Source organism: Girardinichthys multiradiatus, chromosome 21, assembly GCF_021462225.1.
Source record: "Girardinichthys multiradiatus isolate DD_20200921_A chromosome 21, DD_fGirMul_XY1, whole genome shotgun sequence".
NCBI classification, from domain to species: domain Eukaryota; kingdom Metazoa; phylum Chordata; class Actinopteri; order Cyprinodontiformes; family Goodeidae; genus Girardinichthys; species Girardinichthys multiradiatus.
Window position 1 is genome coordinate 38,616,570 of NC_061813.1, and position 17,046 is coordinate 38,633,615.

Consider the following 17,046-nt stretch of genomic DNA (forward strand, 5'->3'; position numbering starts at 1 on the left):
AATTGCCAAAATTAGAAATATCCTGTCCAGGAGTGATGCGGAAAAACTAGTCCATGCATTTGTTACTTCAAGGCTGGACTATTGTAATTCTTTACTATCAGGATGTCCACAAAATGCAGTTAAAAGCCTTCAGCTGATTCAAAATGCTGCAGCAAGAGGTCTGATGAAAATTAAAAAGAGAGATCATATTTCTCCTATTTTAGCTTCCCTTCATTGGCTCCCTGTTAAATCCAGAATAGAATTTAAAATTCTCCTCCTCATGTGCGAAGTCCTCCTTTGCGGAGCTTTACCAGCGCGCCAGCACGCTTTCCCCTCTGCCATTTTCGGCCCAGAATCCCATATAGAGCTGCAGCTCCACTTGCCAGGAGCTCAGTGAACCTCGGATCAATGAAAGATGGTGAAAAAAAATCAAGAGAGGACTCTCTGATGTTGAACAGTGGTTTTGTCTCGTTTTTGCTTGATTCTTTGTGTAAATTCTCTAATAGTTTTCTAAAGTGTTTTTTTCTTAGTCTCCATTGATCTAAAGAGACAAACAATATCAGACACTAAATGACAGACATGATAAAATAAACAGGATAAAAATCTCTAAACTCAGAGTTCATCATCATGATCCAGTCAGTCTCTTTAAACTCAAACTGCTGCAGCTTCAACGTCTGTGGATCATCAGGACACAGCTCAGCTTCTCTCCTTCATCAGATCATCAGCTCCACCTGCAGAGAGAAGAAGGAGCAACAGAGGAGATCAATGAGTGTTTCCAGCCTCTCTCCATCAGCTGTCAGTCAGTGATGCAGCACATCCAGTATAAAGAGCAGCAGGGACTTCAGTCCTGTTCAGAGCAGCTGTGGAGCAGCTGTGGAGCGTAGCCAGCTTCCTTTCAGCTCTCATGTTAACGTGTTGGAGTGAACACACTGAGCTCCAAGCTCACACACCTGCACACACTTTTAGCATCAGGTCTGTTTCCTCTGCAGGTTTCACTCCAGTCCACAGTGGAAACCAACTGCTGAGAGTCATGAAGGCTTCATTTCTGCACCAACACTGTAGTGATTATTTACTGCTGCTACATGTCAACTGCTGCTCCATTTAAACACACAAACTCTGGCTGTTGATGAACATCTCATCTGTTTCTGAAACATCAGCTGACAAACAAACATGGAGGCTGTCCCTGAACACATCTGGATGAAGCTAAAGACAGAAGGACACATGTCCAGATGTGATGAGTGGACTTCAGCAGAGCTTCTGCTCTGTATAAAGACCACATGGTCACTAAATGTAATGATGGTTTGTGAAATAAGAGTCAGTGGTTTCCAGGCTGCAGTCAGACTGCTCTCAGAGCTGTGACAAAGATGAACCTGATCAGTTGTTTCCTGTTGAAATGAGAGAACAAACAGTCTGAGATCAGATCTGATGCTACCACAGTCTGATGAATGAGGACCACTGTCTCTATACATGTTGGAAGCTGTCAGCTGGAATCCAGCTTTATTTCCTGTAGACATGAACACAACAGCAACAGTCATCTTCACATCAACACAAACACAGGAACACAACAAGCTTCTGGCTCATCTGATTGGCTGATTGTTGTCTCTGTGTCCAATCAGGAAGCCTGTCACCAATCTCCTCCCACTGAGAAGCTGCTGCTTTACTGGAAATACTGGATCTTTGCTGTGATCCTAACTGGTTTCAGAACAGTACTGCTGACAGCAGCTGGACTCGCTCCAAACATCTACTTACACATGATTCAGTTTGTAGTCTGAACTCTTTATAAGATCCCTCAGCTGCTGAACATCTGACTCCTTCAGGTTGTTCTGACACAGGTCCAGTTCTGTCAGATGGGACGGGTTGGACTTCAGAGCTGAGCCCAGAGAAGCACAGCTGATCTCTGACAAACTGCAGTCCCACAATCTGAATGAAGAACAAAACATGTGAGCTGAAGCCAACAGGATGCAGGTTAAAACAGTCCAACAGAACCAGTTAAAGAACTCTCATTAATATTAATGACAACATGCTGCTGCTTCAATAAAGACCTGCTGACTTCAGCTCTTAAACTCTGTCAGCTCCACCAGCAGCTCCATCAATACAAACTCAGGTTCTGCAGCCAAATTATTCAAGTTTCACAGAAAACAATCAAGTCAGGAGGAATTTTGGAGAAAATATGAACAAATGTAGATTAATGCAGATAAATTCAACTATTTGAATTATTCTACAGCCATAAAAACATGATGTCATGGAGAATATTTCATGGAAAACTGACTTGAAGAGCTGAAACACACAGAACCCAAACCTGGTGCTGAGACATGTTGTGTTTGAGTATTTTAGTCAGTAAAATCATTCCAGAGCTTCTAAAAGTGTTGAAGCATCAATCAGTGATTATATATTTGTTACTGTCAGACAGATTCCAGGAGCTGAAATTCACTTTTCTAAATTGGGTTGAATCCCCTCTGACCTGCTTCACATGAGGGGGATTTATACACACTGGGGGTCCGAATGCTGTCCTGTTCTGACCTTAGATCAGGGGGTCCAACTCAGTTACACAGAGGGACACAATTAAACACTGGCTCCAAGTCCAGGGACAAACTCAGGAAAATATTTACTAGAATAGAAGATATGAACTTTGTTTTTCAGCTGAATTCTATCAAATTATTCACAGAAATATGAACTGAAGTGTTTTAAAGTCATCATGAAGAAAATGTGGAAAAACTGATCTGATGAAGGTTTAAAGAGATTAAAACCATTAAAATAAATGAACCATCAGTATTTTTCATGTCTTCTATCTTCCTCTTTATCAGCAGTTTTTCTTCTTATTTCTAATAAAACCATTTGATCACAAGCCATTAAAACAAGGAAAATATTCACTGGATGAAAACCCAAACATACAGCTACTAACATTGGAGCTGATGGGCAGGGACACTAAAGCCTAATAATGCCTCCACCTTCCAGTCCAGATCATCCACCCTCTCTGTAGATGTTACTGAGAGATGCAACAGCAGCACCAGGAGCTCGTAGCCTCGTACAGAGGAGGAGAATGGGAGCACCAAGTGTCGTCTCCAGGACTGAAGTCTTAGAGAGTTTCTGGGATTCTTCCTGCGTTCCACACCGCTGCCTATGTTGGCTCAACATTATTAAATAATGCTGCTGGGAGTGGGAGTGGGAATTTCCTGCATTATCAGCTCTAAATCCACTGGATTATGGGAAGTTCTGGATAATAGCTGCAACCCCACACTGAAATTCAACTCATTGTTTCATGTTTTCTGCTCATTATTTAATAAATCATGGGAGGAAGTTTGACAAAGAAAGAAACTTTAACTAGACTAAACTAGTGGAGAAGAAACCAGACTTTACCATGAAGATCCTCAGTGTGGATCAGTATAATATCAGCCATATGTCTGCAGTTTAGTGTCAACACAACTTTCACATCAGAAATATCAGAACTAAACTAAAAAATGGTGTCTTACTTCAATTTCTGTAGTTTGCAGAGAGGAGTCTGTAGAAAACCACAGAGCTCCTTCACTCCAGAATCTTTCAGGTCGTTGTTCCTGCTCAGGTCCAGTTCTGTCAGATAGGACGGGTTGGACTTCAGAGCTGAGACCAGAGAAGCACAGCTGATCTCTGACAAACTGCAGCGATCCAATCTGAATAAAGAATAAAACATGTGAGCTGAAGCCAACAGGATGCATGTTAAAACAGTCCAACAGAACCAGTTAAAGAACTCTCATTAATATTAATGACAACATGCTGCTGCTTCAATAAAGACCTGCTGACTTCAGCTCTTAAACTCTGTCAGGTCCACCAGCAGCTCCATCAATACAAACTCAGGTTCTGCAGCCAAATTATTCAAGTTTCACAGAAAACAAACAAGTCAGGAGGAATTTTGGAGGAAACATGAACAAATATTGATTAATGCAGATAAATTCAACTATTTGAATTATTTCACAGCCATAAAAACATGATGTCATGGAGAATATTTCATGGAAAACTGACAAGAAGAGCTGAAACACACAGAACCAGAACCTGGTACTGAATCATGTTGTGTTCTAGTATTTTAGTCAGTAAAATCATTCCAGAGCTTCTAAAAGTGTTGAAGCATCAATCAGTGATTATATATTTGTTACTGTCAGACAGATTCCAGGAGCTGAAATTCACTTTTCTAAATTGGGTTGAATCCCCTCTGACCTGCTTCACATGAGGGGGATTTATACACACTGAGGGTCCGAATGCTGTCCTGTTCTGACCTTAGATCAGGGGGTCCAACTCAGTTACACAGAGGGACACAATTAAACACTGGCTCCAAGTCCAGGGACAAACTCAGGAAAATATTTACTAGAAGAGAAGATATGAACTTTGTTTTTCAGCTGAATTCTATCAAATTATTCACAGAAATATGAACTGAACTGTTTTAAAGTCATCCTGGAGAAAATGTAGACAAACTGATCTGATGAAGGTTTAAAGAGATTAAAAACATTAAAATAAATGAACCATCAGTATTTTTCATGTCTTCTATCTTCCTCTTTATCAGCAGTTTTTCTTCTTATTTCTAATAAAACCATTTGACCACAGGTCATTAAAACAAGGAAAATATTCACTGGATGAAAACCCAAACATACAGCTACTAACATTGGAGCTGATGGGCAGGGACACTAAAGCCTAACAATGCCTCCACCTTCCAGTCCAGATCATCCACCCTCTCTGTAGATGTTACTGAGAGATGCAACAGCAGCACCAGGAGCTCGTAGCCTCGTACAGAGGAGGAGAACGGGAGCACCAAGTGTCGTCTCCAGGACTGAAGTCTTAGAGAGTTTCTGGGATTCTTCCTGTGTTCCACAACGCTGCCTATGTTGGCTCAACATTATTAAATAATGCTACTGGGAATGGGACTTTCCTGCATTATCAGCTCTAAATACACTGGATTCTGGGAAATTCTGGATAATAGCTGCATCCCCACACTGAAATTCAACTCATTGTTTCATGTTTTCTGCTCATTATTTATTAAATCATGGGAGGAAGTTGGAAAAAAAAGAAACTTTAACTAGACCAAACCAGTGGAGAAGAAACCAGACTTTACCATGAAGATCCTCAGTGTGGATCAGTATAATATCAGCCATATGTCTGCAGTTTAGTGTCAACACAACTTTCACATCAGAAATATCAGAACTAAACTAAAACATGGTGTCTTACCTCAATATCTGTAGTTTGCAGAGAGGAGTCTGTAGAAAACCACAGAGCTCCTTCACTCCAGCATCTTTCAGGTCTTCGTTGTAGCTCAGGTCCAGTTCTGTCAGATGGGACGGGTTGAACTTCAGAGCTGAGACCAGAGAAGCACAGCTGATCTCTGACAAACTGCAGCGATCCAATCTGAATAAGGAATAAAACATGTGAGCTGAAATCAACAGGATGCAGGTTAAAACAGTCCAACAGAACCAGTTAAAGAGCTCTTATTAATATTAATGACAAAATGCTGCTGCTTCAATAAAGACCTGCTGACTTCAGCTCTTAAACTCTGTCAGCTCCACCAGCAGCTCCATCAATACAAACTCAGGTTCTGCAGCTAAATTATTCAAGTTTCACAGAAAACAAACAAGTCAGGAGGAATTTTGGAGCAAATCCGTGCGGGATGGGAGTCAGCATTAGTAAAGATCGTGAGCAGACAGGAGCTGGAGCTCCTGCTTCTTCTTTTGTTTTTTATTGGCGGATGGCAAACCAACTTAAGGTGCATTTACCGCCACCTACCGGACTGGAGTGCGTATGTCAGTGATAGTCAGAGGGAACCTAATTCACTCACATTAATGATGAGTGTGAGTGTGCATACAGATACACACACACACACACACACACACACACACACACACACACACACACACACACACACACACACACACACATTTGTATACGTATGAATGTGTAATTACATATGCATATATATTCATACTTTAAATATGACTAAACAACCTAATATTTTTTTTTAATTCAAGTAATTGATTCCTAGCAGGTTTTGATTCCTCTCCTAAAATATTAATCAAAGAAAGTGCTTTTCCCTTTCTGTTTAAAACCGACTTTAAATGCTGACGCTCTTCTGAATATTTGCTACATTCTAATAAAACATGCTACACTGTTTCCATCTGATAACAATAAATACAAGTCCCTGTTTCATGTTTCCCTATTCGAAAAAGAGAACTATTAAGACCTGTATGACCAATTCAGACGTGATATAATCACTTCTTTCCGACTTCCATCCCTACTACTACAAATCTAACAGAACAGTTTTTATTATATAACTGGACCAATAAGTGATATATAATAAACACTAAATCTAATCTGCAAGATTTACCAGACTCTATACTTAAAATTGCAGCTTGACTACCTGATGCAACTATAGATCTATTTACCTCCTTAACACTATCAGCAAGCAATCATTTCAAAGCTAATATAATAGCAATTAATTCAACTGAATAAACTGCTAGATGGTCTGTTGTTCCTCTTCTAATCATGACTTTATAACGTGGGATATACACAGCTGCCCCTGTTTTACCACTATTTGGATCTTTAGACCCATCTGTATATATCACAAGGTCTTTTTTAACTTTTCAAAATATTCTTTAACTATAACCTATTCTGGGGTCCTTTCCTTTATAAGTATTTTTCCTACTTGCAGGTCAACTACTATTGTGATAAATAACCATGGCAGAATTGGTGATTGTGGAACAGTGAAACTATACTGAAACTCTGTCAGACCTAAATTTTGAGCTTTTATAATCCCAATCCATCCAAAGCTATTGTAGTTAGATTTATGATGTTCCCAACAGTCTTGCGGTACAGCCTTTGTTGGATGGCCATATTTATGCCCCTGAAGGTTTATCCAGTATATATACATTTGCTTCATTCTTCTTGACCTTAAAGGAAGTTCACCAGTCTCAACGTGTAAAGCAGCTAAAGGAGATGATCTAAAAGCTCCAAAACATATTCTCAACCCCTATGTTTGTTCTCTATCAAGCTCCCTCAATGACTGTCAGATGCTGCCATGTATGCTACACAACCATAATCCAAGGAAGATCTCATGAGAGCCTGATAAACTCCCAACAGTGCACTTTTTGAAGCGCCCCATTCCTGACCCGAAAGACATCTTAGCAAATTATTAACTTTTTTACATTTATTTTGAACAAATTCTATTTACTGTTTCCAAGTAAGTTTTTCATCAAAGATGGCACCTAAAAATCTCACTGAATTCACTTGTTCAAGCTTTTGATTGTAAAGATTCAAAGTAATTTCCTTATGTCTTCTATAAAAACAGATAACTTGAGTCTTAGCAACAGACATTTTAAAACCCCACCTATTTGCCCAATCTTCTACTTTTATAATTGCATCCTGCATCTTTTTCTGTAGATACATAATATTATGACCCCACACCCAAAGAGCCCCATCATCTGCATATAAAGATTACTATTATCTACTATTATCTATTTGATCAACTATATCATTTATCATTATATTAAAAAGAATTGGGCTACAAACACTGCCTTGTGGGGTACCATTCTCCACCATATATCTACTTGAGTAGGCAGTCCCTACTCTTACTTCTATTTTTCTCCCAAATAAAAAGTCTAAAACCCAGTTATAAATCTTACCTCCAATACTAAGTTTTCCTAGTTTAATCAATAATCCCTCTTTCCATAACATATCATAAGCCATTTCTATATCAAAAAACACAGCTACCACCATTTCTGTTTTTGTTTGAGCTTTCCTTACTTCTGATTCCAAGCACAATATTGCATCCATTGTATTTCTCCCTTTTCGAAAACCACTTTGAAAAGAACAGAATAAGTTTTTACTTTCCAGGAAATATGACAGTCTATTTATTACAATCCTCTCCATTGTTTTCCCTAATTGAGACATAAGAGCTATAGATCTATAATTTGAAGGGTCTGTTGCATTTTTACCAGGTTTCAAAACAGGAATTATAATTGACTCTTTCCATGCTGCAGGAATAATCCCATTCTCCCAAACCAGATTAAAAAGTTTCAAAATAGCATCAAGGGATATATCACTTAACTGTTTTAACATTCTATAACAGACCCCATCTTTGCACAGTGTTGACTGTTTAGGATCAGATATAGCTTTTTTCAGCTCATACTGAGTAAAGGGCAAATCTACATTTAGGTCAAGTCAAGTTTATTTATATAGCGCTTTTCAGCAACAAGGCACTCAAAGCGCTGTACATGAGGAAAAACATTACAATGATACAGAACAAATCAAATGACATTAATAATCCTTGGGGGTTTACTGGTAAAAGCTGGTTCTAATCCAAACACATTTTGACACGCGCAGCTCAACAGACATTGAAGCTCTGACGTCACCGGGATTATAAATCTGCCTTAAAATAGAGTTTCGGGGCCATTTCCCACTTGTCTCACAGGACGACGCATCGGAGGCGCATATCTGGAGAGACAAAAGCTCGCAGGCGAACGTTCGCTCCACAAGGCCAATCCCAGAAGAGCTTGAAAGCTGGAAATCTGTCTGATACAAGAAGGTCAGAAGATTCATACGCCAATCTTTTGCTCCACAAGGCCATTCCCAGAAGAGCTTGAAAGCTGGAAATCTGTCTGATACAAGGTCAGAAGATTCATACGCCAATTGAAAAACCCGTAGAGGTTTTATTTCCAAGGAGATAAGTTTCCTCCTTGTTGATTCAGTCGACTAACGGTTCTTCATATTTTCCCCTCCTGGACGGATGAGAAGTTATCGGTTTTTTTTCTTGATTTGATCACGGACGCGTGGTCCCCCCCCCCACCCTCTTTTTTCTTCAGACCTGATCCCTCCTCGACCAGAGAAGAGAAGGAATCAACGTCAAAGTAATTTAGTTCTCTTTATATTAAACCGGATAGGTGCATTTAGAGGTCTTGGCAGGATGAGGCACAGGGAAGGTGATTTAAAATCACCAGTAGTTAATCTAAGGTCTTAACTTGTTGCATGCAATACTGATTGAAGTGTTTTATGCTAAGTGGTGTTTTGATTTGCTGCGAGCGCTGCTGAATCGTGCATATTCATGTTTTGTCCGGCCGATCCCAAATCAGCCAGGAGTTAGAAGTTGGACTTTTAAAAGTTTTTCATTCAAAGCAACTGCGGTCTGTACCTCGTGGTCTGACCATTCTTTTGTTCCAGTTTTATTGCTGGAGTTTTCCACTGAGTTCGCGACCCAGAGTTTTATGACCCTTTGTTCGAGATTTGGGGCAATCAGCTGCTAGTGACTAAAGGGGCGTGGCCCCACCGTTTTAACAGCTGATCGCTGCAATCGAGACATCAGCACCAGGAGGACTTCTCTTTCCATTAAACCCAAATTACACATTTTGTCCATAAAACAGCTGGTTTGATCATCATAGACACTAAATGCGCATATATTTTATTTTATTATTATTGTTTGGTAGTCATTTTTATCCCCTTTGTGTAGATTGGTGCTTGTTAGTTTGGTGAAGGTTTTTGGACCAGAATAATGGTATATCAAAAAAAAAAGAAAGAAAATTTAACTAGACAAAACCAGTGGAGAAGAAACCAGACTTTACCATGAAGATCCTCAGTGTGGATCAGTATAATATCAGCCATATGTCTGAAGTTTAGTGTCAACACAACTTTCACATCAGAAATATCAGAACTAAACTAAAACATGGTGTCTTACCTCAATATCTGTAGTTTGCAGAGAGGAGTCTGTAGAAAACCACAGAGCTCCTTCACTCCAGAATCTTTCAGGTCTTTGTTCCAGCTCAGGTCCAGTTCTGTCAGATGGGACGGGTTGGACTTCAGAGCTGAGCCCAGAGAAGCACAGCTGTTCTCTGACAAACTGCAGTCCTTCAATCTGAATAAAGAATAAAACATGTGAGCTGAAGCCAACAGGATGCAGGTTAAAACAGTCCAACAGAACCAGTTAAAGAGCTCTTATTAATATTAATGACAAAATGCTGCTGCTTCAATAAAGACCTGCTGACTTCAGCTCTTAAACTCTGTCAGCTCCACCAGCAGCTCCATCAATACAAACTCAGGTTCTGCAGCTAAATTATTCAAGTTTCACAGAAAACAAACAAGTCAGGAGGAATTTTGGAGCAAATCCGTGCGGGATGGGAGTCAGCATTAGTAAAGATCGTGAGCAGACAGGAGCTGGAGCTCCTGCTTCTTCTTTTGTTTTTTATTGGCGGATGGCAAACCAACTTAAGGTGCATTTACCGCCACCTACCGGACTGGAGTGCGTATGTCAGTGATAGTCAGAGGGAACCTAATTCACTCACATTAATGATGAGTGTGAGTGTGCATACAGATACACACACACACACACACACACACACACACACACACACACACACACACATTTGTATACGTATGAATGTGTAATTACATATGCATATATATTCATACTTTAAATATGACTAAACAACCTAATATTTTTTTTTAATTCAAGTAATTGATTCCTAGCAGGTTTTGATTCCTCTCCTAAAATATTAATCAAAGAAAGTGCTTTTCCCTTTCTGTTTAAAACCGACTTTAAATGCTGACGCTCTTCTGAATATTTGCTACATTCTAATAAAACATGCTACACTGTTTCCATCTGATAACAATAAATACAAGTCCCTGTTTCATGTTTCCCTATTCGAAAAAGAGAACTATTAAGACCTGTATGACCAATTCAGACGTGATATAATCACTTCTTTCCGACTTCCATCCCTACTACTACAAATCTAACAGAACAGTTTTTATTATATAACTGGACCAATAAGTGATATATAATAAACACTAAATCTAATCTGCAAGATTTACCAGACTCTATACTTAAAATTGCAGCTTGACTACCTGATGCAACTATAGATCTATTTACCTCCTTAACACTATCAGCAAGCAATCATTTCAAAGCTAATATAATAGCAATTAATTCAACTGAATAAACTGCTAGATGGTCTGTTGTTCCTCTTCTAATCATGACTTTATAACGTGGGATATACACAGCTGCCCCTGTTTTACCACTATTTGGATCTTTAGACCCATCTGTATATATCACAAGGTCTTTTTTAACTTTTCAAAATATTCTTTAACTATAACCTATTCTGGGGTCCTTTCCTTTATAAGTATTTTTCCTACTTGCAGGTCAACTACTGTTGTGATAAATAACCATGGCAGAATTGGTGATTGTGGAACAGTGAAACTATACTGAAACTCTGTCAGACCTAAATTTTGAGCTTTTATAATCCCAATCCATCCAAAGCTATTGTAGTTAGATTTATGATGTTCCCAACAGTCTTGCGGTACAGCCTTTGTTGGATGGCCATATTTATGCCCCTGAAGGTTTATCCAGTATATATACATTTGCTTCATTCTTCTTGACCTTAAAGGAAGTTCACCAGTCTCAACGTGTAAAGCAGCTAAAGGAGATGATCTAAAAGCTCCAAAACATATTCTCAACCCCTGTGTTTGTTCTCTATCAAGCTCCCTCAATGACTGTCAGATGCTGCCATGTATGCTACACAACCATAATCCAAGGAAGATCTCATGAGAGCCTGATAAACTCCCAACAGTGCACTTTTTGAAGCGCCCCATTCCTGACCCGAAAGACATCTTAGCAAATTATTAACTTTTTTACATTTATTTTGAACAAATTCTATTTACTGTTTCCAAGTAAGTTTTTCATCAAAGATGGCACCTAAAAATCTCACTGAATTCACTTGTTCAAGCTTTTGATTGTAAAGATTCAAAGTAATTTCCTTATGTCTTCTATAAAAACAGATAACTTGAGTCTTAGCAACAGACATTTTAAAACCCCACCTATTTGCCCAATCTTCTACTTTTATAATTGCATCCTGCATCTTTTTCTGTAGATACATAATATTATGACCCCACACCCAAAGAGCCCCATCATCTGCATATAAAGATTACTATTATCTACTATTATCTATTTGATCAACTATATCATTTATCATTATATTAAAAAGAATTGGGCTACAAACACTGCCTTGTGGGGTACCATTCTCCACCATATATCTACTTGAGTAGGCAGTCCCTACTCTTACTTCTATTTTTCTCCCAAATAAAAAGTCTAAAACCCAGTTATAAATCTTACCTCCAATACTAAGTTTTCCTAGTTTAATCAATAATCCCTCTTTCCATAACATATCATAAGCCATTTCTATATCAAAAAACACAGCTACCACCATTTCTGTTTTTGTTTGAGCGTTCCTTACTTCTGATTCCAAGCACAATATTGCATCCATTGTATTTCTCCCTTTTCGAAAACCACTTTGAAAAGAACAGAATAAGTTTTTACTTTCCAGGAAATATGACAGTCTATTTATTACAATCCTCTCCATTGTTTTCCCTAATTGAGACATAAGAGCTATAGATCTATAATTTGAAGGGTCTGTTGCATTTTTACCAGGTTTCAAAACAGGAATTATAATTGACTCTTTCCATGCTGCAGGAATAATCCCATTCTCCCAAACCAGATTAAAAAGTTTCAAAATAGCATCAAGGGATATATCACTTAACTGTTTTAACATTCTATAACAGACCCCATCTTTGCACAGTGTTGACTGTTTAGGATCAGATATAGCTTTTTTCAGCTCATACTGAGTAAAGGGCAAATCTACATTTAGGTCAAGTCAAGTTTATTTATATAGCGCTTTTCAGCAACAAGGCACTCAAAGCGCTGTACATGAGGAAAAACATTACAATGATACAGAACAAATCAAATGACATTAATAATCCTTGGGGGTTTACTGGTAAAAGCTGGTTCTAATCCAAACACATTTTGACACGCGCAGCTCAACAGACATTGAAGCTCTGACGTCACCGGGATTATAAATCTGCCTTAAAATAGAGTTTCGGGGCCATTTCCCACTTGTCTCACAGGACGACGCATCGGAGGCGCATATCTGGAGAGACAAAAGCTCGCAGGCGAACGTTCGCTCCACAAGGCCAATCCCAGAAGAGCTTGAAAGCTGGAAATCTGTCTGATACAAGGTCAGAAGATTCATACGCCAATTGAAAAACCCGTAGAGGTTTTATTTCCAAGGAGATAAGTTTCCTCCTTGTTGATTCAGTCGACTAACGGTTCTTCATATTTTCCCCTCCTGGACGGATGAGAAGTTATCGGTTTTTTTTCTTGATTTGATCACGGACGCGTGGTCCCCCCCCCCACCCTCTTTTTTCTTCAGACCTGATCCCTCCTCGACCAGAGAAGAGAAGGAATCAACGTCAAAGTAATTTAGTTCTCTTTATATTAAACCGGATAGGTGCATTTAGAGGTCTTGGCAGGATGAGGCACAGGGAAGGTGATTTAAAATCACCAGTAGTTAATCTAAGGTCTTAACTTGTTGCATGCAATACTGATTGAAGTGTTTTATGCTAAGTGGTGTTTTGATTTGCTGCGAGCGCTGCTGAATCGTGCATATTCATGTTTTGTCCGGCCGATCCCAAATCAGCCAGGAGTTAGAAGTTGGACTTTTAAAAGTTTTTCATTCAAAGCAACTGCGGTCTGTACCTCGTGGTCTGACCATTCTTTTGTTCCAGTTTTATTGCTGGAGTTTTCCACTGAGTTCGCGACCCAGAGTTTTATGACCCTTTGTTCGAGATTTGGGGCAATCAGCTGCTAGTGACTAAAGGGGCGTGGCCCCACCGTTTTAACAGCTGATCGCTGCAATCGAGACATCAGCACCAGGAGGACTTCTCTTTCCATTAAACCCAAATTACACATTTTGTCCATAAAACAGCTGGTTTGATCATCATAGACACTAAATGCGCATATATTTTATTTTATTATTATTGTTTGGTAGTCATTTTTATCCCCTTTGTGTAGATTGGTGCTTGTTAGTTTGGTGAAGGTTTTTGGACCAGAATAATGGTATATCAAAAAAAAAGAAAGAAAATTTAACTAGACAAAATCAGTGGAGAAAAAACAGTCTTTACCATGAAGATCCTCAGTGTGGATCAGTATAATATCAGCCATATGTCTGAAGTTTAGTGTCAACACAACTTTCACATCAGAAATATCAGAACTAAACTAAAACATGGTGTCTTACCTCAATATCTGTAGTTTGCAGAGAGGAGTCTGTAGAAAACCACAGAGCTCCTTCACTCCAGAATCTTTCAAGTCTTTGTTCCAGCTCAGGTCCAGTTCTGTCAGATGGGACGGGTTAGACTTCAGAGCTGAGACCAGCGAAGCACAGCTGATCTCTGACAAACTGCAGCCCATCAATCTGAATAAAGAATAAAACATGTGAGCTGAAGCCAACAGGATGCAGGTTAAAACAGTCGAACAGAACCAGTTAAAGAGCTCTCATTAATATTAATGACAAAATGCTGCTGCTTCAATAAAGACCTGTTGACTTCAGTTCTTAAACTCTGTCAGCTCCACCAGCAGCTCCATCAATACAAACTCAGGTTCTGCAACCAAATTATTCAAGTTTGACATAAAATCCAAATAAAGAATAAAACATGGGAGCCAACATGAAGCCAACAGGATGCAGGTTAAAACAGAAAACTGCGGTGGCGCGGTTGGTAGCACTGTTGCCTTGCAGCAAGAATGTCCTGGGTTCAACTCCTGCATGAAGTTTGCATGTTCTCCCCGTGCATGCGTGGGTTCTCACCGGGTACTCCAGCTTCCTCCCACAGTTCAAAGACATGCCTGTTAGGTTAATTGGTAACTCTAAATTGCCCTTAGGTGTATGAATGAGTGTGTGCATGGTTGTTTGTGTGTTGCCCTGCGATGGACTGGTGACCTGTCCAGGGTGTACCCCGCCTCTCGCCCATAGACTGCTGGAGATAGGCGCCAGCTCCCCTGCGACCTACTATGGAATAAGCGGTAGAAAATGACTGACTGACAGACTAATAAAAATTTATAAAATTAATTTCTCTGAATCTTAAAGTCACAGAAACATGATGAACTGATGTCTAATATTTTATCCAGTAAAAATGATTGAAAGAGTTTAAACAAGCAGAACCAGATCATGTTATGATTTGTGAAGGTCCAGATCAAGGTATGTTTATTAGTCTCCTCCAGGAGAAATCTGTGTTGGACAAAGGGCAACGCTGCAACATAATACAGAAATACAACAACACCAGCAACATCAATGGCAATAATAAATAGATGTAACAAAAAAATCTTCAAACACATCCCACCATTTATCTTTGTTTCTGTTCATCTTCTTCCAACTGGTCATTTATTAATTTGATTGATTGATAGGAATTAATGAATGTTTAATTTGATTGTGTTCACATAAAGGAACCCTGTATCTTTTCCCTGACTTCAATAAAACCTCCTCAGAGGACAGTTGATGTTTTGTTTCTAGATGAATGTTGTTAGCTTGTTTAATGATGACCTGTTCAAACAGATCTCGGACATTAGATGGGATCAGGGTAATTCAGTTCAATTCATTCATTCATTTTCTATACCCGCTTCTTCCATACTGGGACAAGGGGTCAATTCAATTCAGTTTTATTTATATAGTGCCAATTCACAACAGGTCATCTCAAGGCACTTTACAAAGTCAATTCAATCCAGTCAATTTGTAGGCGGGACATGAAAAAAAGCTCTCTTCCTTTCTATTTCTTGCTCGTTTGTGACTTTTCTTGTAGGGTTGAGCTCTCAGTATGTTAAATAATGTTATTAAAAGTAATAGTAGTTATAACATTATTCTTTATTAGTCCATATTTTACTTGTATATATGTTTTTCTATGTTCAACCAGCAATGTCAACAATGGTATTAGGAGGAAGGTGGCAATGTTACATCTTTATGATTACATCTAACAGAATTTATTTGCACCCAAAACACAATTAAACACAGCAACTCTACAACCCTATATGTCTAAATAATAGAGTTCTTCTTATTTCATAACATTGATAAACAAAAGCTGAACAAACTGACCTGAGACTCAACGCCTCTGTCTGATTGGCCCTGGCTCTCTGAGCACAGCTGACTTGACTTTGCCTAATGAAGCCATTGTAAAACATTTTCATAAGCATTTCATTTCTTTATCAAAATGACTTCATATTACTGTGGTTTTCTACTTAGTTGCTGTTTTAGAGCACTGAAAAATGACCAGATATTTGCCATTTATTTTTCTCTGCCATTTCAACTGACCTGGTTAGCTGACAATTGGACACCCACACAATCACACACACTACAAAACAAAACACAAAAATCTAATATGCATAATTAATAATACTAATAATAAATAAAAATGTATATTTTTTCAAAGAAGCAGTACGTTTTGTATCATTTTATTAACAAACAAACTGAATAATTTTTGACTTTTAAAGAAATTAGATATCTGTCGAACTGAATATCTAAGTCAAGTGAAAACTACTAGCCTACAAAAATTTATCAACATTCAATAAAAAATACTTCTATACATTTTAAAAACTAGATCTCTGTCTGGGGAACAAATCTAAAATGTCAGTAAAATATGAATTAAGCTCGTATCTGACATTAACATCCTGACAGATGTTTTTGAATCTGTCCTCATTATTTCCTCCCTCATCTATTTTTCTTCTCAGTCCTCCTCTGTCCCCGGTCACTGCTGCTATACTACATACTGGTTTGAGCTCGCTAACCATCATAAGCTGGTTATTTGTTTAACCAGGGAGCTGATAAAAAGAGGCTGATTTTGGACAAATGTCTCTTTTCATGTTACAGCTTTGTGCTCGTTGAATAAATGCTGTGATAAATGACTTCCTGGCTTTCACACATTGGTGCAGTTTCCTCATCAGGTGAGTTTGTCGCTCACTGAAACATGGAGCTGCGAGAGGAGCTGCAGGTAGCCCCACCTGTTGGAAACGGCATGCGGACCAAACCACTTTGAGGAATAGGGGGGGTCACGATATTTTAGTAATTAGGAAATGCATTTTATGTTTATAATTTAAGCCGCTTGAGTTGTACTTTTATTTAACATTTGAATATTATTATTATTTTTTTAAATATTTGTGTTTCCAATGGTTTTTGGTGGGGGCCATCTTTATGGAAGGGGGGTCACATCCCCTGTGTTTTCCTCACGACATGTGACTATGTGAAGCTAGACAGCCAGCGA

General features: G+C 38.8%; 1 protein-coding gene across 22 annotated transcripts in view; it reads right to left on the minus strand.

Moving 5' to 3' along the window:
- Positions 1-312: 312 nt before the first annotated feature.
- Positions 313-17,046, minus strand: part of LOC124858137 (NACHT, LRR and PYD domains-containing protein 12-like) — a 102,303-nt gene continuing 85,569 nt past the window's right edge. For 5 of the 22 annotated variants that reach the window (XM_047350001.1, XM_047349999.1, XM_047349997.1 and 2 more), the window contains exons 7-10: positions 14,040-14,216; positions 9,659-9,835; positions 1,729-1,899; positions 313-710 (exon numbers count right to left, since the gene is read on the minus strand). In XM_047350001.1, coding sequence (XP_047205957.1) covers positions 701-710; positions 1,729-1,899; positions 9,659-9,835; positions 14,040-14,216 — 535 coding nt within the window. In that variant the 3' untranslated portion in view covers positions 313-700. Of the gene's footprint in view, positions 711-1,728; positions 1,900-3,449; positions 3,627-5,169; positions 5,347-9,658; positions 9,836-14,039; positions 14,217-17,046 lie in introns of all 22 variants that reach the window. The other 17 variants (XM_047350000.1, XM_047349998.1, XM_047349996.1 and 14 more) reach the window with 9 other exon arrangements.